General features: G+C 46.5%; 1 protein-coding gene across 4 annotated transcripts in view; it reads left to right on the top strand.

Annotated features, from left to right (window-relative positions):
• The first annotated feature begins 215 nt into the window (after window positions 1-215).
• Window positions 216-22,745, top strand: part of TBC1D8 (TBC1 domain family member 8) — a 121,568-nt gene continuing 99,038 nt past the window's right edge. For all 4 annotated transcript variants that reach the window (XR_009054601.1, XM_057740933.1, XM_057740932.1 and 1 more), the window contains exon 1: window positions 216-497. Coding sequence is in view for 3 of the 4 variants with exons in the window: in XM_057740933.1 (XP_057596916.1) it covers window positions 371-497 (127 nt within the window). In the remaining variant the exon portion in view is untranslated. The remainder of the gene's footprint in view (window positions 498-22,745) is intronic.

Raw genomic sequence — 22,745 nt, 5'->3', positions numbered from 1 at the left:
GAGCGCAGGGGGAAAGGCGGGGAGCCCGGCAGCCGGGATTGGACTTCCTCCCTCCACTCCGGAACTGCCCTGGAGGCGCCGGGACTAGGAAACCCGGGCGGCGCCCTGGGAGCCGGCGGGGTGGGCGGGGCGCGGCGACCCGGGGGGCGGGCCCGGGGGCGGGGCCCGGGCGGGCCCGGGGGCGGGGCCGGCGCGCGGGCTGCGCCGGCCGCGAGGGGCGAACTGCGCCCGCCGCGCTCCCCGGACTCCCGAGCTCAGGACGCCGGCTGGCTGCGCTCCCCGCCGCCGCCGCCGCCTCCTCCCGAACGGGCTCGGCCCGGCGGCCGGGGCGATGTGAGCCGGGGCCCGCGGGCGCGGCCAGACCGCTGAGATGTGGCTCAAGCCCGAGGAGGTGCTGCTGAAGAACGCCCTGAAGCTCTGGGTGACTCAGAAGAGCAGCTGCTACTTCATCCTGCAGCGGCGCCGCGGGCACGGCGAGGGGGGCGGCCGGCTCACGGGTAAGGGGCGCGCCGGGGCGGGCGGGCTCAACGGTCGGGCCCCGACCTCGCTCCGCGCCGGGCCCGCGGCCCCCGTGCGGGGCTGCGGCGCAGGTGGCGAGTTCGTGGGAGACGCCGGGCCGGGCCGGGCCGGCCCTTGCCTCGGGCTTGTTTTCCTTTCTCCCGCATCTCCCCTGCAAGCTCCCGTCGAGGTGGTGGCAGAAGGGACTTGCGGGCTCGTGCATTTTCGCGGGCGGGGCAGGTGCCTTCGCCGCCCGGCCCGGTGACCGCCTGCAGGCCAGGCTTGGCTCGGGCAGCGGAGGGGAGACGCCGGCTGGAGCGAGGGCGGTCCCGGGAGGAGCGGGGCCGCGGTGCGGGGCCAGGTGAGAGCGGGCGCGCCCCGGCCATCTGGACGCACCCGAGGTTCCAGGTGGTGTCGCGGCTGGGGACACACGGCCCGTCCGCGGAGGGGCGCCGCTCGGGATGCCCTGGCGATCCGGGACTGTCGGGCGGGTGAAGGCGGCGGGCCAGGCGGGCCTGGGAAGGTCTCCACTCCCGGAGGAGAAACCCAGGTGGTGCGAATCCCGAGCTCGTGTGATCTTAATAGCAGAACTGAGCAGGTCAGTTCCTCGCCCCCACCCCGTCACTTTCTTTCCAGGAATGAAAGGAGGGAAAAAACTCAGGCTTGTAAAAAAATTTTTTTGAAAGCTTTTCTTTTTCCTCTAAAAGTTATGGTCCAAAACTCTGAAAATCAGGCCTTTGGACAGCTTGCATTATCGAGGACACCTGTTTAAAAAGGTCAGTGGAGGAACAATGTGAGCCTTTTCCAGTTGTATCTAGGGAACCTATGTGGCATTTCAGATTTTGGAATCTGAAATAAGAAGGATCTTAGATCTTCTCATTTCGTCCCTCCTTGTATGGAGAAGGAGACCAAGGCTGGGGAGAGGATGGTCAGGGGGCCTAGCTTGGGTCCCTGGGCTCGTTGTTGGTGACTCTACTGTCTGTTTATTCTGGAGGAGACCCTCCAGGAGTAGAGTCTGTGGGGAAGTGGGATTAATACATCCTGAAAGGGCAGAACGAAGTGCCAGGGCATTACCCTCCCCGAACTTTAGACCCGGGAGGCGGGAAAGCTGGCAGTTGGATTCAGTAGGGAGGGCAGACTTCACTAAGCCTCAAGGAGTCGGTAGGAGTTGGCGGGATTTCTGCATGGGAAGAGGCAGCCAGGTGACCTATGGCCATGGTGATCAGTGGCAACAGGTGGGTGGCAGGTGGGTCTGCTCTGGGAGCTGTTTGAAGCTCTGAGTGGGGGAGTTAGTACAGGAGGTGGGAAGTCATAGGGGCCTTGTGGGCTCCTGAGCAGCACAGCGGCACTTAGTGCTTGGGCTCTTGGGAAGTGGAGGTTGGTGGTGCCCTATGGGCCCATCAGAGGCAAGGAGGCCAGAGGAGGGTTTTTTCTCCCCAGCCCTTTGAGGGCAGTGTATCTTAATCTTTGGTGCATTAAACACAGTACCTGTGTAATAAATGGTCTCCTTCAGTAGAGGGTGAGGATAGGGCTTGGATATTTGTGAAACAGGAAACATAAGGAACTTCAGTCCAGCAAACGTTCGTTGACTTAGTTCAGCACACACTGACTGTGTGTGGGATGCTCCTCCTATGGCTGCTTTGGGAAGGACTTCAGGTTATTCACCATCTAGCAAGGGCGGTGGGTTCGGAGCCGGAGGGCAAAGCCTCAGATCCCGCGCCTGATAGAGGTTTGGGACGGCTTCCCGTTTGGAGAGCCTGCTTGGCGGTCCAGTCTGCCTGAGATGAACTCAAAATGATGCGCCCCCTCCCGCTGCCTTCCAAAATCAAGCGGGGCTGTAGCACCTGTGCCTTTGGGCTTGCTGTGAATATGCACAATTTTCTTACTCTTCAAGGCAGTGAGATCGGCTAAACAAGGGAGGAAAATTCCCCACAAAAAGACCCTTGGTGCTTTGCTTTATTTCTTGGAGACTCAGAACCTCCTGCTGATTGTGAAAGGGTGATATCCCCTCGGCAGCTGGACACCCTACCTTCAGACATTTAGCCAAGGAGCCAATGGCTGTACCGATTAGGCAACCCTGTTACCACATCCACCAATGGGCAGGTCTTACTGAGGCCCTTATGAATGTTGTAAAATCAAAACTGATGGGACACAGAAACCAGCTCCATGTTGGTGGTGGTTTTCAGAAAAGGTAGAATTCTAATTTGGCAGATTTTAGGCAACTTATTTCAAAGACTTAAAGCTTAAACTGAGTATGTCTATGAAATTAGTGGGTGCACATTCCGACTGGTTTTAGGCTTTTCTTTGGAGAGAAAAGTAGAAGATGGTTAAGAGGATTGGAGTTAAAATGTAAAGGAGGAGAAAAAGGAAGTGCCTCTTGTATTGCGATGCTGAGTTTGAGATTAGGTAGTAGAGGCTTAAACGTGTGAGGTCTCCATTGGCGTTTAAAGTAATATGACGTGTTGAAAACTTGCCCACTCTCAGAAATAGGAGGTTTTGTTTCATTGAGGATTGTAATTTGTCCTCCTGGTTACACACACACACACACACACACACACACACACACACACTCACTCACTCACTCACTCACTCACATTCCCTATACACATCTCCAGGTTTATTTTCTCCATAGCCCTCTCTAATATGCAAAATACTTATTTTGTTTCCCTTAATAGATTGGTCTCTGAGGGCAGGTGTTTTACCTGTCATGGTGCCTAGCACAGAGATATGCTCAGTAAACATTTGTAGGATGAATAGATGGTTGAGTCCATGCGTGAATGATGGAGACCACTTTTTTAAAAACATTACTGCATGTTTTTACACAATTTTTTAAAAGTTTATTTTTGGCTGCACTGGGTCTTCGTTGCTGTGCACGGCTTTCTCTAGTTGCGGCGAGCAGGGGCTACTCTTCATTGTGGTGCACAGGCTACTCAGTGCAGTGGCTTCTCTTGTTGCACAGCACGGGCTCCAGTCTCTCGGGCTTCAGTAGTCGTGGCTCACGGGCTCTAGAGTGCAGGCTCAGTAGTTGTGGTGCATGGGCTTAGTTGCTTCACGGCATGTGGAATCCTCCCGGCCCAGGGATCAAACCCGTGTCCCCTGTATTGGCAGGTGGATTCTTTTTTTTTTTTGGGGGGGGGGTACACCAGGTTCAATCATCTGTTTTTATACACATATCCCCGTATTCCCTCCCTTTGGCAGGTGGATTCTTAACCACTGTGCCACCAGGGAATTCCCGGAACCCACTGTCTTCTCAAAAGTCAGGTGGGCGTGGAGGCCCAGCTTTCAGACTGAGACTGAGCTGAGCACATGGGCCAGGAATCATGCCCTCTCTGTCTCCTTGGTTTCCTGTGTGCCTGCAGCCTGGCCACCGGAAAGCCGGAGAGAGCGGGTGGAAATTGAAACCTCCTCCTGTCTATCTCTGTAGCTCCCTCCTTTGAGAGCAAAGGAGCAGGGCACCAGCCTCTCAGGTGGCTTTCATTTCCAGCCTCAGGGACCTGCCTTGAGAAGAGGATCCTGGGCTGGGGAGGGGGTGGGGGGGAGTGGAAGGCAGTGACCTTCGCCTCCAGTTCGAACATAGTGTGGCTGAATGCAGTATTGTAAGATGTTACCAGAACTTTCCTGACAGAGTGACTTTTGCTGCCCTGGAAGAGAGGAAGTGAAGTTATCCAGTGTTCACTGGATACAGTCTCCAGCCCATGGGAATATTTCTTATAAAAGTGCAGTCAGCTCTGGGAGAACAGAGTGGAAGCAGCTAGCCTTTGGGATGCGGTGGGCAGGAGGACACCCAGCATCACTGCCCTCTTCTCCAGGGTTCTCTAATGCACTTAAAATGAGCAGCATAAACGTCACTTTAAAGACCGAATACCACCACCCAGATGCACCCCTCCGAAGGATTTTTTTTGTTTTTCATGGTTTTATTATGTGCATTCTCGTATAATCTTGCGGTTCTTTCCCCAACGAGGCTGGCAGTTTAAAAGTTGTAATTTGAATCACATATTGATGTTTCCTACTTTTCAGAGTGTTTCCCTTCAGCCCCTCTTCCTGTCACCGCATTTGTAGCAGTTATGGGCTAACCGATTTCCTAACAGTTAGGGTCAAGGGAGGAAGTATGGGGTGGGAGTGGAAACTGTGGGCTTTGGAGTCAAGTCTGTTGGGTATGAATCTGGGCTAGTTTATTTAGTTTCTTTGAGGCTTCGTTATAACTCTGCCTTAAGGCAGGGGCAGAAACTGACTTTAGAGGGTCAGAAACCCTTTTCCACCGTGGCTCTCCCATCTTACATTCCCATCAACAATGCACAAGGCTTCTGATTATAATAAAGGTTAGAATGAAAATAAACAATATACATCAAGGGCTTACTTGTGCTCATCACCTAGTAGGTTTGAAAAAAAGAAAAGCAAAGTAACGTTTAAAAAATCGAATAAGAGGGCTTCCTAGAACAAAACTGTCATAAAAACAGTTTGCATTGTAGTGAAGAATGTAAGAAACATTTATCTATTAGCGCAGGATTTCCTAAGTGTATTTAGAAGATTAAATATTTAAATAGCAATTTGTGCCTGCAGGATTTGGGTCAGGGGGTCTTTGACCACATTAAATCCTAGTAAATAAAGGGAACTGAGTGTGAGTGGCCGGTCGTGCCCAGGGTGAATCGTCTCCTGCCTTTGAAAGTGTCCCCACGACTGGGGGAGTTTTCGTCTAGCGATTCACGTGGGGGTCCCAGGGCTGGCTCAGCATGGCTGGAATGGTGAAGCCCAGCACAAGTGTGGCCTTTCTTGACTAGTCCATCTGACGTTAGCTGGAGCCCTGCTCAGGTAGCTGAAGTTGGTGGTGGATTTCATCCCTGCCACCAGCAAAACCCCTTTGGCTCAACAGGGCGGCCGTTGCATTGTGCAGACTCCCCAGATGCTGGTTCTAGAGTCTTACATGCTTTGGTCCTGTTTTCCAGAAGCACAACAAGGAAGAAATCAAACAAAGAAAGTACTTTGATTCCAGGAGCATAAATCAGAAGGTTTATATACGTCAGATAACTGGTGTGTCTTTAAGGGCTGATAAGCCATTAACAAAAGCTTTGGGGCGCCCAACAGATGTGTTTAGTGAGAACGTAATAAGGGCCATGCATTGTGAGTAGATAATCAAGCAAGGCCCGGGCTGTGTCACTCCAGGAAATAATACGAGGTACAAATGTGTGGGTGGTGGGGTAATGGAGGCTATTTCAGCCTAATTGGGGCTCTTTAGGACAAGGTGAAAATGATTGAGAGGCTTGGAACGTTTAAAGAATTCATTTACGTGAGCCATATTCTGGCAGCATTGGATCAAGGAGGGATTTATTTAAAATGAAAGTAGTCTGATCATATTTCCAGCACAGATTTTTTTCACCCATAGTTTGTAAAGCTTTAATCAATTACATTAAAAAGCAACCGTGAATGTATTTTCACGGCTCCTGGGGTCTCTCATGAGTTACCCCTGCATCACTTCTAGGGCTCTTTCTCCTCTGCCTTCTGCTCTCCAGCAGAGACCTCCAGTGTGTGGGTCACTTTCCTCTCCTAGGGCCTTCCCAGGCTGTCCCCTCTGCCTGGGGTGTTCACACCTTGCCTTCCAGTTGCAGCCTGAGCTCCACTGCCTGGAGATGCACCGCCCCCCTCCCCCCAACTCCCATCCTCCTGTCCTGCCCTCTACTTTTCCTTTGTAACAATCACCGCTGTTTGTCATGATGTGGCTCTTTGTGGCTTTATCTGTTTCGAGCAAACCAGACCTCAGGCTCCAGAAGGGCGATCCCAGGTCTGCACCCCTTACCGCTGTGCCGCTTACACTGGAATGCTTGCTGTCACTGTCGGTGTCGCACTCTTGATACGTGTTTAGTGAATGCATGGATGCCCATGTAGAATCGATAGCTGTCTTTGAGGCGGAGAAATGTTTCGCATCATCCCCAAAACGGAAGTTATGCAGAAAACAGGAATAAATAATACAGAGGGCTGTTATCGCTATTTCTCACCCTGCCCTGTGTGCCTGCAAGGAATAGCAGTAGTTTGTCAGCTGCGCCAGCCCAGCTGTTAGAACTCCCTGTAGGTAACCTTTATGGAAATGACCCTGTACAGACCTAGAAGGATTTTCCCAGCACATCACCAGCCAACTAACACAGCTCTACGAATCTGAGTCATTAATATTCTGGAACATTTGGTGGGTGTGTTGTAACCACCAGATTTTATTATTTTTCTGCCTCCTTTTTTTTTCAACTTTAAAAAAAGGAAAGAGAAATCAACAGCAAAATAAACAGCCCCCAATAAGATCTCCTGAGGAAAAGGTACTGTCTTTTGTGTTTGGTTTTATTCTGAGTAAATAGTTACCAGTAGAGAATGGACATTCAAATAAGATGGGATGATAGTTTGCCTGGTTTTAAAATATGAAATCTTTCACGTGCATAGGAGCATATATGCAGATGTAAAGTATAAGTAATATAATACCCACCAGCTGTTACTAAAGCATCGAATGTTTCCAGTGTTTGAGCGATTTCTTGTATGTTTTCCTGATTACATTCCCCTCTCTCCCTTGTGGACACTAATATCCTGAATTATGTGTTACTACTCCCTTGCTTTTATTTTCAGTCTTGACACATTTGTATGTATGCCTGATCAATACATTGTTTAGTTTTGTGTGCTTTAAAAATTTTTTTTAAGAAAATTTATTTATTTTTGGCTGTGTCGGCTCTTAGTTGCAGCACGTGGGATCTTCGTTGGGGCGCACAGGCTCTTCGCTGCAGCATGTGGGCTTCTCTCTAGTTGTGGTGTGCGAGTTTTCCTTTTTCTAGTTGTGGTCCGTGAGCTCTCTAGTTGAGGCACGTGGGCTCAGTAGTTGTGGCATGCAGGCTTAGTTGCCCTGCGGCATGTGGGATCTTAGTTCCCCGACCAGGGATCAAACCCACGTCCCCTGCATTGCAGGAGGATTCTTTACCACTGGACCACCAGGGAAGGCCCTTTGTATGCTTTTTTAAAAAAACTCTTAACGCGGGGAATCATACTTTATGTATTTCTCAGAAGCTTGTTTTTCTGCCCCCCCGCTTATAGTTTTATATGTACTGTTGTATTTCTCTAACATTGAGCCGTGCTGTTGTGTGTAACCACGTTTATTCGTTTTCATAAAACCCATTGAACGAATATACCATTTTTGATTTATTTATTCATTCTTTCTCCTGTCAGTTGATATTTGGGTTTCTAGTTGTTGTTTTGCTGTTGCAAATAGTGCTGCTGTGAACATTGTCAGAGATGATACTTTTTGCCAATCTAGTAGGTATTGAAATAGCATCTGAGAACCACCGAGATGGTATTTCCTTCATAGGGATAGGAGCTTTTTATGTGTTTATTAAGTGTTCGTTTTGCCTTTTGAGCAAGGTTTGTGTCTTTTTCTTGTTGGGGGGAGGGGTGTGCGTGTGCATGTGCGTGTACATGTGTGTTCTGTATTCTTTCTCATTTATATGTATTGAAAACTCACTCTCTGCCTCGGCTTTTAATTTTTGTTATGAGTCTTTTGAAGAACCAACATTCTTATTTCTTATGCAGCTAAATGTACCATTCTTTTCCCCTCATAGTTTGTACTTTTTGTTGCTTGTTTAAGAAGAAATCTTTAGAAGGGAATCTCCAGGATGATGGTGAAGGGAGATTCCAAGATGAGAGTCTGGTCCAGGTTGGAGCAGGGCAGGGGCTCCAGGACAACTCCTTAGGAGAAGAGAAACTGATAGAGCGGGGATACGCTTGCGTGTGTTGGAGGAACATCCGCTCACCAGGGGAGAGCTTGTGGGTGAATTCTTGATCCGTAGAAAGCTGAATCAGCCAAGAATTCCAGGACTGTTGTCACCTCCAGGGAACATCAAAAGCTGGGTAGGTTAGGAAAGGTTTCATCCTTTTACTACAAAGCTCAGCTCTCACTCCCGTTTCCATCATTACAATAATGTAAATATCGGCTGGGGATCTGAGCCAGGCTGTTGCTTAGCTGAGGAGTGAGCGGCTGGTGGTGGTGTTGAGTGAAGGGGGGATACGTCTTCCCCTTCTGGAAGCTGCCCGCCGATGTCCGCGCGGAAAATTGAAGAATTGGTCACACCAGTATATTCCTTGGGGAAGCGGAGGTAAATGGGAAAAGAACCAGTGAAGACCTGGGAGTGGTTGCCCTTGGGGAGCTGGGACCTGGGAGCAGGGAGGGGCTGCTGGGTTTCTCACGAGCCTTGTACAATGAGATGCTTCTTTCCACACACATGTAAACTGGATAGAATACAGACAAGCTAAATTTTGGGAGAGCTTGGCATTTTTTCTGCGTAATGGGGATCACGTGGGTAACAGGGTCAGGAGAGGCATTGAAGCAGAGTTGCACTAGTGCCTCACGTCGTGATTCCTGGACTGCCCAGCTTCACATATTTGTCCTCTCAGTAAACTATATTTAGCCTTCAGAGTGCCTTGAATATGTGGGGTATGTCAATTTAACAGAAGCTTAAAACCTATTTTCAGAAATGTGTCTAATCTAGCCAGGTACTTTTATCTGAAATTAAAACATATCTGTTCTGGATTTTTGTTTTCCTCCAGAGAAGAAATCAGTTTAGAGTTATATGTGTATAACACATTTATAATTTTTGTCCCTTCCCCAGCCTCAGAGATAGGGTAGTGAAAGTGGATTCCATTCCTTCTGGGGTCTCAGTTGGGTAACCTGCAAAACAGTGATAATAATTGTAACAACAAAAGCAGTTTTTGCTTTGTGGAAGTGTTTAGACTTCAAACTGTTATATTGTACAGACATGCTGGCAAAATCCATTCCATTATTTGTATGTAAAGAAGAAGGAAAAGCGAAAAGAGTATTGCGTCCAGCAGTGCCAAGCCCTCTGTTCTCATGAAGCATACAGTCTAGGGGGCCAAGGTGCTCGTGGTTGGGGGGGCAGTATTAAACCACAAAATACAGAGTTATCACTGGTGGTAAGTGTAGGGGGTGTGAGAGGCACTAAATACGGAAGCTAATTTAGGTTGGGGTGTCACGAAGCGTTTCTCTGAGGACCCGTGATCTCAGCGGAGACCTGCAGGGTGTGTAGGACAGTATTAGCCTGCTGCAGAGTGGAAGAAAGAGCCTTCCGAGTGGAGGAAATAGCATGTGCAAAAGCCCTGTGGCCTCTAAGAGCCTGCTTTGGTCAAGTTAGGTTCAGCTGCCTGAGAGCTGACCAGTAGGGCCTGTAGGGGAGGAACCCACAGAGGGGGGTGAGGAGTGGCTGGGGGAGGGGAGGAAGTCTGCAGAGTGGATTTTTCCAGAGGTCAAGAGAAGAGTGTATTTAAGAAGCCGGGAGGGAAGAGGGATCAACCGAGCAGTGTCGCGTGGGACAGGCTTGTGAGATGTTGGCAACCTCAGCGAGAGCAGTTTGGGTGCAAGTAGACGTGGTGTAGGAGTGGGCTGGGGGTGAGTAGTGAGGAGGTGGGGACTGCGTATGGGTGCAGCTTGGTCAGGTTGGAGTTTGGTTGTATTTTGCTGTTGTCATTGTTACAAATTTATTATTTGTCAACAACTAGAGTGTCTGCTGAATGATGAATCTGTAGGTATCGTGGGCTTAGAGAAGGGCTGCTGGGCCTTGAGATGGGCGACAGGCAGGATTTCAAGAGATCAAGGAGGTAGGTAAGGCATCCAAGGGAGGGAGCCCCCAGGAGTATTTCCCAAGGAATTTTGTTTTGGAAATGAGGTTAAGTACTCAGGACTGGAAAAAAAAAAAATGCCTCAAAGACTCTGTAACCGACCACCAAGAGAATTAACCAATTTAAATGGAACCCAAGGATGCTGGCTTAGTCCTGGACAGTGATTGCTTCAGCTGGCAAAAGAAACCCTTTGAGGAGACCGTGGAAACTTAAAAAATGGGCTTTCTCTAGTTGCGGCAGGTGGGTTTCTCATTGCGGTGGCTTCTCTTGTTATGGAGCACGGGCTCTAGGGCACGCAGGCTCACTAGTTGTGGTGCACAGGCTTAGTTGCTCCATGGCATGTGGGATCTTCCCAGACCAGGGATTGAACCCATGTCCCCTGCACTGGCAGGCGGATTCTTAACCACTGCGCCACCAGGGAAGTCCCTTCACAGTTTTGATCAGACTTTATTTCTCAGCTTCATAAAGGTCTTTTGTTGTAAGTAATGTTATCAGGATTCAAAACAATAGAATTTGTTTCAAGATGGAAAATGCAGATTATTTCAGTGAATTACAAAGGTTCCCCGGGAAGTTTGGCGGTCCTGAATGATTGAGTCTGTCTAACAGGGCTCTAAATTGTGGCCCAGTGATGGAAGGTAGGGGCGTTTTGTTGAGGAAACATGGTAGCATTCTTAAAATGGTATGGACCTAGTGATACAAGGTGTGGAAGGAAATTCTGGGGTATCTCACTTGAGAAACAGTATTTGCATGACAGAAACACTTTGTTTAAAAAAAAAAAGGCAGAAAAGGTTAGTGCACCTCAGATAGAGATTAAATATTTCATCTACCAGAGGAGCATAGAGAGCCAGGGTGGGTTCCGAGTTTCTATTATGTTGCTGTTTTGCTGTTATAATGAAAAATAAGTGTAAAATGTAAGCAAAGTCTTAAGATTGCCTTCAGAATATATAGCTCATGACCTTACATCTGTCAAGGATTTAGTCACAGCAAGGATTTGGCTGGAGACTAGATTTGGGTAAACCCAATGTTCCAAAACCATGTGTGTGTGCGCGTGCATGTGCACGTGTGTCTGTGTGTTTTTTTCTTTTATAAGTTTATTTATTTATTTATTGGATTTATTTATTTTTTATTGGCTGTGTTGGGTCTGTTGCTGCACACAGGCTTTCTCTAGTTGCTGTGAGTAGGGGCTACTCTTCGTTGTGGTGCGTGGGGTCTTTATTGTGGTGGCTTCTCTTGTTGTGGAGCATGGGCTCTAGGCATGTGGGCTTCCGTAGTTGCAGCACATAGGCTCAATAGTTGTGGCTCATGGGCTCTAGAGCACAGGTTCAATAGTTGTGGCGCACAGGCTTAGTTGCTCCGCAGCATGTGGTATCTTCCTGGGGCAGGGCTCGTACCCGTGTTGCCTGCATTGGCAGGCAGATTCTTAACCACTGCGCCACCTAGGAAGTCCTGCCTGTGTGTTTTTAAGTGGATACTCTTTCATCCCAGTATAATAGAGCTGTCTCTCAATGTGGGGATGAGGTTCCAAAATCAACACAAAGGACGAAAATTTACTCTTGAAATCAGCAGGGTCACCTGTCTTGGTAGTCTGCTTTTGGCACAAGGAGTTCCTGCGAGGTGGTGGCCTCAGTGGAACTGGGAGATTCCAGCCCCCCAGGTGGTGACAGGAGGAGCACCATGGCATGTGCTTCTTGAGTTGTGGGCCGTCCAGGTGAATTGTCCCCTCTGAGTTTTGGCTGGTGCAGGTGGTTGAATTTGGTAAGTTATACATGAGATGCGTGTCCCCTGTACCACCACCTGCTGGTTGAAGTAAAGTTGCCGAGCCAGCTCCGCAGCCAGGTGAGGCTAATAGAGATGGCACTACAGCTTGGTGTATTAACCCGGGAATTGCTGTTAGGTGAGGTTGATGGTGACTGTCCTAGAGCTACAGTTCTGAAGTCTGCAACTCAGATGGCTTGCCTTGGAAAGGTCTGCATTAAGTGGATGCTGTTTTTTCTTTCAGCCTCTTGCTTGTCTTCATTTATCCAAATAAAACATTGAGATTTGAGGAGAAGAGATGTTGGAAAGCCTCTTGTGGAACTGGAAGGTTCTCTTTGATGGGATGTGTGTGCCACTGTAAGAGCTGCTTTCCTTGTTTGATTTTAACTTCCTGTATGACCTGGAAGGCTGGATTTGAGCATTGTATATTAATTGTCCGAAGTTAAGTTAGAGTCATATAATAGTAAGCGTATTTTCTTTTTTTGAATTAAAATCTACAGAAACCCACACTGTAAGCAAAGCCAGAGATTTGATTGTATTGATGGTGCCTGCAATCTTACTAAGACTCAAGACCAGAGGCTCCATAGGTGAGCATCTCTTTATAGCAGAAAGATCATTTGAAAGCCTGTGTGTGGGGGAGGGAGGGAGGGAAGGCAGGAAGCGGAGAGAAAAGGAGAGGGAGGGAGAATCTCAGAGAGAAACTTGAATGGCTTTTGTGCTCACACGAAATGAGATCCTAATAACAGCAGCTTTGGGAAGACATGTATAATATTGCTATATGCATTCCTGCAAAGTTTTATTTAGGATCAGACTTCTATAAATTAGACAGTTATCCCATTACATAAGCCTCAGAGAGATCTCCATTTTAAGAACAAACTATTAAAAATGTATAGAAAAATCTGTAAATTTGAATCAGATCATAGTACTGATGTCAGAATATTTTTATTACAAGCTAAAAACTTTTTGGATCAAAAATGTCAAAAACAAAAAAAAGGGAGATGGGGACTTCTGTCTTCAACACATCAGTCCTAAAAGACAAAGAAAGGCTGTGGATTAAAGGAAACTGAGCAGACATGGTAACTAAGTTGATACCCAACCCTAGAGTGGGTCCTGGACTGGAGGGGAAAATGCTATAATAGGTGTATGTTATTGGGTCACATAACACAACTGGAATACAAATAATAGATAAAAGCACAGCTTGTGTTAAATTGAGTGACATTGGTAACTAGGCTATTGCGTTAAGGGAATATCCCTATTCAATGTCATATCATATCATGTCACGTCACATCATATCATAGCACATCACATCATATCATGGCATATCATATCATAGTGCCCCATATTACATTACATCATATCATAGTGCATCACATCATATTATGTCGTGTCATATCATAGCACATCAATCATATGATACCATATCATAGCACACCATATCACATCATATCGGTCACATCATGTCTCATGAGAAAAAGAGAGTGTAAAAGACAGCAGTGTTATAGCAGATGGGGTGATCTGTTAACAGTCAGTGAATCTGTTTCTAGGCAAAGGGTATATGGGTGTTCTTGGTCCTATTTTAATTCCTGAAGCTTTTCCTTAAGCTTGAAGTTATTTCCAAATAAAAAATTAAATAAACAAATATGTTTGTGTCAGCCCAGGAGCACTTGTCCATTTTGATAAAGGTATTTTTAGCCTGTGATAACAAAATATAAAGTAGAACTTTAAAAAAACCTTTAGGAAATTTCTGCAGGGAAAATAACTTTATTGTGAGCATGAACTAACCACCCTCTGCTTTTCTCATTGAAACAACCATTTTTGTAACCTGGTTTCTAAAGAGTTGAGGTTTCTTGGGGTCCCAGTTGCCATGTGCAGCGGGACAGGTGGTAGGACGGTAGGGATGCCCCTCCACGCTAAGCTTGAAGTGACTTTGACATTGGACTTTTTAATATCATGTGTGTGTGTTTCAATGTTAGGTTAGGCCTTGGTTGTGGTCAGTAAACGGTTGAATTTTAGGAGAGTGAAGGTCTTGGGAAAGAAGTTCATTGAATAGGTGTTTCCTGTGCCTCTGGGCGCCTGGCTCTCTTCCAGACTGTGAACTTGACGAAGTCCTGCCCACATGGAGCATGCTCTACTCTGGTAATTAATGTAGGGCAGCTCTACTCTAGTGATTACTTACTTTAGCAATTAATCTAGACCAACTCTGCTCTAGTAATACTTACCTACTAATCAACCTAGAACAACTCTACTCTCGTAATTACTTTAGTAATTAATCTACAACAGCTCTGTTCTAGTAATTACTCACTCTAATGACCAACCTAGAACAACTCTGCTCTAGTACTTTCTTAGTAATTGACCTAGAACAACTCTACACTCCTAATTACTTTAGTAATTAACCTACAACTCAGCTCTAATAATTACTCTAGTAATTAATCTAGAACAACTCTGCTCTAGTAATTACTCTAGTAATTAATCTAGAACAACTCTGCTCTAGTAATTACTTCCTTACTCTAGTAATTAACCTGGGACTGGAATTCTCAAGTGTGCATGCAAGTCCTCTTAAGTACGTCAGCCTGGGCATCATTTTAAACTTACTTCATTAAAACATTTTGTGCTGTTTCTACCACACCGTAAGAGCTTGGCTTTGGTAGTCTTTGCCCTTAAAGACTGAAATGTTTAGTTCAGGAAGTTAGGGCCTCTGAGCCAACTCTTTGAGGTTCTTGCCTGCTTTAGGCACATTATTTATAAGCTCTGTGTTGGGGCCAAAAGACTTGAAGTAGCTCCTGCCCCCTTGAAGTCTTTCTGTCTCCTTCTCGTCACTGGGGACAGCACACAGAGCACCTGCTGTGAGCACAGCTGGGCCTGGGTGCAGGTGTGTCTGGGGGCCCCGCACTCTTGTGCCCCGTGAAGTGTTGGCACCATCAGCTTCCTCGGTCCTTACGGGTGCCCCGGTCCCTCTCCCTTTTGTGAATCAGCTCTGCAGCCTTCTGTAGGTGACTGGGATGAAGTGGACTCATTTTCCTGTTTAACAATAACCTCCGCAGCTGTGGGTTCAAGTCTTCCCATCATGAGGATGACCTCATCTCTCTGCTGGGACTCCTGGTGGTCAGCCCCAGAGGGTCACTGGGGTGATGTTGGGTCTGCGATTTCGGAGACCATTGGCCCGTACGCCTTCACTACACATCAGGAGCCGTCTGATCTGAGGCAGAGATGCTCTCTCTCTGTTGTCACTTGACTGAGTTTAGCCCTTTCACGCAAGGTAGAGGGGCTCCTGAGACTCAGGTCCCACCTTCCCCCAGCCCAGCCCAGCTCCTCCAGACCTGCTCCCCTCCTCATTGGCTGGGCTGGCGTCTCTTGAGACCCTTGCTTTGTTTTGTTCCTTTAAAAACAGTTTAAGTAATAGAATTTAAAAAAAAAATTGTGGTGGAATATACATAACACAAAACTTAGCATTTCAGTGACTTTAAAATGTACAGTTAAGTGGCATTAAGGACATTCACGTTGTTGAGCAACCATCACCACTGCCTGGCTCTGAAATTTTCTTCTTTTTCCCAGACTGAAACTCTGCCCTCAGTAACACCGAGTCCCCATTCCTCCCTCCCCCAGCCCCTGGCACCCAGCACTCTGCTTTCTGTCTCTGTGAATCTGACCCCTCTAGGTCCCTCGTATAAGTGAAATCATACAGTATTTTTTCGTGACTGGCTTATTTCACTGAGCATAGTGTCCTCTAGGTTCATCCACATTGCAGCCTGTGTCACAATTTCCTTCCCTTTTAGGGCTGAATAACATTCCACCGCATGTATAGACCACGTTTCACTTACCTGTTTATCCATGGGAGGACATGGAGCTGCTTGTGCCTTTTGGCTGTTGTGACTAATGCCGCTAGGAACATAGGTGTGCAAACTCTTCTGGGTGTTTACCCAGAAGTGGAATTGCTGGGTTGTGTGGTCATTCCATATTTAACTTCTTGAGGAAACACTTGATTTTTGCATATGATTTTCCATCTCTCCCGGCCTCTGTGGACTTGACCATACGGCTGGGACTGTACTCAGTTTGTTGGGGTCCCCAGCTTCCTGAGCCCCCTCAGCCTGGCTCTGGAGACCCTCGCTTCTCTTCTTGTTAAGGTTGAGGGGATAACTGAAGAGAACTGAAGCTAGTTTAGAGGAGCCTTCAGTGCACTGAAGAGGAAGATGAAGAAGAACTAGAAATTGACTTTGGGGCATCTTCACGTTTACTGTTAGGTTGTTTGTTTTCGATTTCATGGAGTTTTGTGTTTTATAACTAAGCCTTAGAATGGAATGCTTAAAGTTAATTTGGTTTTGGTGGATTGTTGTAATGTGTCCTCTATTACATCTATCTCTAATTTCCTTAATCGTTGTTGACAAAAAGAATAGAACTATGAGGAGGCAGGAGAGGAAAGAAACCTCGTTCTTATTCCTTCTATGATCTTGAGCCTTAGTTTCCTCTTCAGTAAAGTGGGCTAATTCTGCCTACCTAACACATAAACTGTTGTAATTGAAATTGGGGAAAAATGGATCTGAAGTATTGGACAGTGCTTGACAGCCGCTGGGCTTAGTATTAGTCTGTCCTCCTCTGCTTGTTATCCTGGAACGATTGGAAGTTGTATGTTGGGGGGTGTCTTGCTCATCAGCTTTTTAAAACTGAAGTATAGTTGATTTACAGTGTTATGTGAGTTTCAGGTGTACAGCAGTGATTCAATTTTTATGTATTTTTATATTTATATATATTTTATATTTTTCAGATTCTCTTCCCTTATAGGTTATTACAAAATACTGAGTATAGTTCCCTGTGCTATATAGTAGGTCCTTGTTGTTTACCTATTTTACACACAGTAGTGTGTTTATGGTAATCCCAACCTCTTAATCCCGGCCCCCACCCACCCCTGCCTCACTTTTCGTCTTTGGTAACCATAAGTTTGTTTTCTATGTCTGGGTGTCTCTTTTCTGTTTTGTAAATAAGTTCATTTGTATCTTTTTTTTTTTTTTTTTAAGATTCCACATATAAGTGATATCATATGATATTTGTCTTTGTCTGACTTACTTAGTATGATAATCTCTAGGTCCATCCATGTTGTTGTAAATGGCATTATTTCCTTCCTTTTTTATGGCTGAGTAATATTTCATTGTATATAAGTACCACATCTTCTTTATCCATTCATCTGTTGATGGACATTTCGGTTGCTTCCATGACCTGGATATTGTAAACAGTGCTGCCATGAACACTGGGGTGTGTGTATCTTCTCGAATTATGGTTTTCCCTGGGTATATGCCCAGAAGTGGGATAGCTGGGTCACATGGTAGCTCTATTTGTAGTTTTTTAAGGAACCTCCATACTGTCCTTCATAGTGGTCCTCGACTTTTGCAGGGTGAGGCAGCAGCATGGGAGGAGCTGGGAGCAGGATTCAGGAGCTGGGTTCCAGTCTCACATCTGCAAGTAACTCCCCGTGCTGTGTGACCCCGAGTCACCCACCCAGCTTCCTCCAGGCTCAGGTTCTTCACCTGTCAAATGAGGGTGCCGGACCCTCTCTCCTCTGTGGTTCCTTGTGGCTCAGCAATTCCAAAGGATTCTATTTATGCCTAATCTTTTTGTGTGCAATATAATTGACATATAACATGATATTAGTTTCAGCATGATGATTTGATATTTGTGTATATGGTGAAATAATCCCCACAATAAGTCTAGTGAATATCCATCACCTCATAGAGTTAACAATTTTTTTTTTCGTGTGATGAGAACTTTTAATTTACTCTCTTTGCAACTTTCAAACATGCAGTACAGCCTCATTAACTATAGTCACCCATGCTCTACATTACATCTCCAGGACTTATTTATTTTATAACGGGACGTTTTTACCTTTTGACCCCCTTCACCTATTTCACCCTTCCCCATCCACCTCTGCCTAGTCTTCTCCTGACTGCAGAGTTTTTTCTTTTCTACAAAATCAAGTCTGTTCTCTGTAGGTGGTGGACATATCCCCTCAGGGGTGTGTGAAGGGAGCTGAGAATTTCTGGCATTTCAAGATCTACTGCCTCAGGGCCAGGTGGGATCCAGAATTTCCTGTTAGCAGCTGGGATGCCAAGTTTCTGGCTCTAGCCCAGAATTCCAAATACCTGTGAAGAGTAATCCCTCAGGCTCCTGTGTGGCTGGGGCTGGCCACGTCTAGAAAGGGAATTGGAGAGTCCTTCCCAGCAGGGAGAGGAGAGAGAGAAAGGGACGAGGAGAAGGTGGAAGCGGTTGTGGGTATAATTTTCACTTGCTCAGAAGTAGAGTGAAGCTGTCTTCAAGGAATTGGACAGGGGAGCTCTCTTGCTCTGCCCACTTCAAGTCTTGCCCGTTGTCTGCAGCTGCCCTTGTCTGTCCGAATTACTTACAGTTATCAGTCTTCATTTTCTCCAAGAAAGGACAGCCAGCTTGTAATGCCTTTTTCTTCCCATCTTCCTATTAAAAAAAAAAAAAAAGATTGCTTATTAGCCAGTAATAATACTACAGTATTTTTGTGTACTTTTGCACTTTTCATCAACTTTGCCTCATTGCATGTGTACATAAAGCTTTGTCTGGGTCACTTGACATCCTCATGTTGCAAACAGAAGTGGGGGTGACCATCTCATTTGCTGACCTGTTGGTAGCAGAGCCCTGGCACCCAGTCTTTTCTTTTTATGAAGCTGATCAGTCAGTAACACTCAAGGAGCATTTATGGAAAGCCTGTACGTGCCCAGCAGAGATGCTTGTGGTAGAGAATTGTTACCTTCAAGGCATTATGACCTGATAGGATCTTAAGAGGAAGAGCATGAAATTCAAGTCTGTTACCTGTAATTAATGTAGTTATTTAATTAATGTAATTAAGGCCAGTAATTAAAATGTCTCACGGATGAAGGAAGAACTATGAATTCACAGTTTGGGGATGTCTCCGAATTTAATACTGGAATACTGTTTCTCTTTCCTGATGCTGGCATTAGGCAAAGGGGACAGTTTTTAAACAATGGATTCAGATACCCTTAAACCTCTGGGCTCTTTATCATAAAGCCTTCTATAGCTTATCTCTGCAAGCCATTTCACACTATTATTAGGTGTAAAGACAGGAAACATTGCCTAGCATGACTTAGTTCTAATCTTTTTTCTCCATTTTTTTTTTTAAGATTTATTTATTTATTGGCTGTTTTGGGTCTTATTTGCTCCGTGCACGCTTTCTCTAGTTGTGGTGAGTGGGGGCTACTCTTTGTTGCAGTGCGTGGGCTTCTTATTGCGGTGGCTTCTCTTGTTGTTGAGCACGGGCTCTAGGCGGTTGGGCTTCAGTAGTTGTGGCACATGGGCTCAGTAGTTGTGGCTCACGGGCTCTAGAGCATAGGCTCAGTAGTTGCGGTGCACGGGCTTAGTTGCTCCGTGGCATGTGGGATCTTCCTGGACCAGGGATCAAACCCGTGTCCCCTGCATTGGCAGGCAGATTCCTCACCACTGTGCCACCAGGGAAGTCATGACTTATTTCTAATCTTGAGGGCTTGTGGCTTGGGGCGTTGATCTCTGGAAGTAAAGGCATGGGTGGACCCAGGATTTTCTTTGGAACAGAAATAAGGATTTTTAAAATAAATGAACTTGGAATAGATTAGAATCTACCATGACGTATGGAAATACAACTTCTGGAAGGAAGCTTTTTTTTTTTTTTTTCTTTTCTTTTGAATGTCTATGTGTATATTTCCTCAAGTCCTGACTTTGCAAGTGCTTAATAAATCTGTCAAAACAGTGGTGTTCAGGTCTGGATGCAAAGGACTTGGGAAATGGAGTGTTTTCTACAGTTTCTCTTGAACGGCTGTCTTGACTACCCCTGGCAGGGAGCGGCTGTGAATAGCAGGTTCAGGAATGTGGGACTGTGTTTTCAGAATCTGAACTCTGGCCCCGGGTGCCTGGGGGCTCCGGAGGTGCTGGGTTGCCAGCTACACTTGTTGGCAGGGAGAGATGCTGGGCAGAGGAGTGGCCGGAAGTCTTCTGCATTGTTTGGATGATAAATGCATCTGTCATGGGAGACTGCTTGTTTTTTAAACAGGCATAAAAATATCATTTGCTCAGAGGAAATGAATTCGCACACAAATGTCATGAACCTGTTCCTTGGTGATCTTGTATTGTTTGTCTGTGAGATGGTTTGCAGATTGAGGAGCTTCGTTCTAAGGCACCGGAGGCGAGGGCTCTGAGTCTGCTCACCAGCCGTCTGGGGGAGTATATGTCCTGTCTTGCGGCGGTGGGGAAGCTGTACCACATCTCCAAGGGCTTGGAAGAGGATTCTTGCCCACCCAGCCCTTTGTGATGTCCTGGTTGTAGGAATTTTCCCCCAGCTTACTAAGTAGTCATCTGTGAGTACTCCCGGCAGCTGTTAGATCTGGGCTGTGTACCAGAAAAGGGACCATGTCCTCAAGAAGGTTGGAAAAAAATGTTATATTGAGGCTGGGCCTCAAATTCAGTCTCGCCTTTGGTGAGTTCTCTTGGGGAATAACCTTAGCTCACCTCCTATCCACCGATTACTTATTTAAACCCTGGCCAGTCTGTTCACTCATTCATGCCAACTGAATATATATTGAATTAACGTGAAGTTTTTCCTTAAATTTGAAGAGTTGTTTTTTAGTGTATTTTTGGATTTGGGGAATAGAAATGTGGCAGTTTTTACCTCGGTTAGCCTGCAAAAAACCTTTATAGGATTCTCTAGAAATTGTTTTCAAGGAAATTTGAAAACATGTCTCGTAGAGCCTTAAAATAGCAAATGAGCTTTTCTTAGACACGTGGCACTTAAATGCTGTATTTAGGTAATAATGAAAAAAGTTTTTAAAATGTGTGTAAAGGAAGGAAAAAGGTTTGAATTGTACTTCTCTTGTTAGAGATTGTTTTGCAGAGGCTCGCCTGCCTCTCCTGATGTTTCTGGCAGCTTCTGAAGGTGCATTTGTCAGGTTCTAGAAGGAGAGGGGGCCCGGGCTGTCGGGGTAAGGTGTTCTCTGGCTTGTGGAGGGCTGAACTCCTCAGGGCTAACTCTGTGACCATCTGGCCGAATCTCAACACACAGCTGTCTGTGAAGCCGAAGAACCCTCCTCTCTTTTATAAGGTAGAGCTGCAGTGGGGACAGTGTAGTAATACCACACAGGAAGGCCAGCGTGTTCTCTCTTAGGAATAGTGGTTAGAATCACAGCATGAAAAGCAGCTCAAAACCACAGAGCTTTCACAGATGGTTACAGGACAGGTTGAGACCGAGGGACCTAACTTACCAGGCTTTGCACACTTGAGAGGCCCCGTCCGGAGCCGCGGCTCCCCGGCATCTTTGTGGTCACGCAGACTTCGGACACTGCTGGAATGTAGCTGACCACGTCAGCCTCGGGGACAGCCAGATCCCTGCTCCGGGGTCACACGCCGTGGGCGCGTGTGCCCTTTGTACCTTCTGTCAGCCTCTGACTCTCCTGCTCTGTTTTATGGCTTCTCAAGACCTTGGCCTCATGTGTTCTGGTGGACACAGGTGCAGCCTTGACATTCTGCTGTGCCCCTTGCCTTTTTTTTTTTTGTCCACTCTGTGTGGCGTGTGGGGTCTTAGTTCCCCGACCAGGGAGGAACCCGTGTCCCCTGCAGTGGAAGCACGGAGTCTTAACCACTGGACTGCTAGGGAAGAGGGAAGTCTCCCTGCCCACCCCCCCTCACCTTTTATTTGCAGTCATAACTACCCAGGTCACATTGCTGCATGACCTGCTGGGCCTGGTGGTTTGTCTGACAAATGCCACCATGCAAGTATGTTTACATTCCTGGCTGTAGCAAAACACATGTTACACATTGACCAGCATTTGGCCCCGCTGGGAGGGACTTGTGCCAGGCTGATGTGACATCACATGGAGAAAAACATAGGTGGACCCATCTTCAAAATTTGGGGGTACTATTTTGTTTAAATACTGATGTTAAAGCCTTGAACAGCTAGAATCTTGACTGGTCTCCTAGTTCATCTTGGTTCCATGAGCGATATTATGTAATATGCTATCACAAGAGCTGGCTCTCCTTGGAAGGAAAACTTCGTAAAACAGTCAATAGAGTAGTATTAAAAAGACCATTTCCCATCATCATTTAGTTCTTTAAGTTAGAAAACAAAACATTAAAAACACTTTTTTGTAAAGATGTTTTTTCCTATGATCTTATAAATCAGTGCTAATGGTAGAAAATTGGAAAAAGAGAGGAAAAAGAAGGAACAGCCCTTAAGCCCACAGTTAACCTTTTCGTATTCATTTTTCAGCTTTATCTGTGAATTTTGTTGGTTATCCAGTTCATATTGTAAATGCAGTTTTGTATCTTGTTTTTCACTTAATGGAATGACAGCATTGGAAAATGTGCCACACATGTATTTCCTGTGTTTGTGCATGATTTGCAGCCTCTCATCTGAGTCCTGCACTGGGCACCTACCTCCTGTGCGTGCCCCTGACATGCCACCCCCACCCCCCAGGCTGCCTGGGGACCCCGACACAGTGGCCTCACATCAGCGTCGGCATTAAAGGACATTCCTGAGCCGCAGCTCAGGCCTGTCTGCGAGTGGGTGAGACCCTCGTGTTTTGGGTGAGGAACTTGAGACTGGAGAGGTGTTCTGTGTCACCACCTGCATCTTGGCTTTCTTTGACACTTCAGTTGTGCCAACCTGTTAAAACAACGACTTGTTTATGGCCATCCAGTTAGAAAGCAAGCCCCAGCCTGTTCTCCTACCTCGTCATCAGCACTCTGGCCAGGGGGTGGTTGGGAGTTCTGTTTAGAATCTTACTAAGGGCCAGTGCTTAGAAAATATGGATGTATTGATGAGTGTGGGCCCCGGTTCCTGTTGG

The sequence above is a fragment of the Hippopotamus amphibius genome, chromosome 7 (assembly GCF_030028045.1).
Source record: "Hippopotamus amphibius kiboko isolate mHipAmp2 chromosome 7, mHipAmp2.hap2, whole genome shotgun sequence".
NCBI lineage: Eukaryota > Metazoa > Chordata > Mammalia > Artiodactyla > Hippopotamidae > Hippopotamus > Hippopotamus amphibius.
The sequence above is the reverse complement of the archived record's forward strand: the minus strand, read 5'-3'. Positions and strand labels throughout refer to the sequence as shown.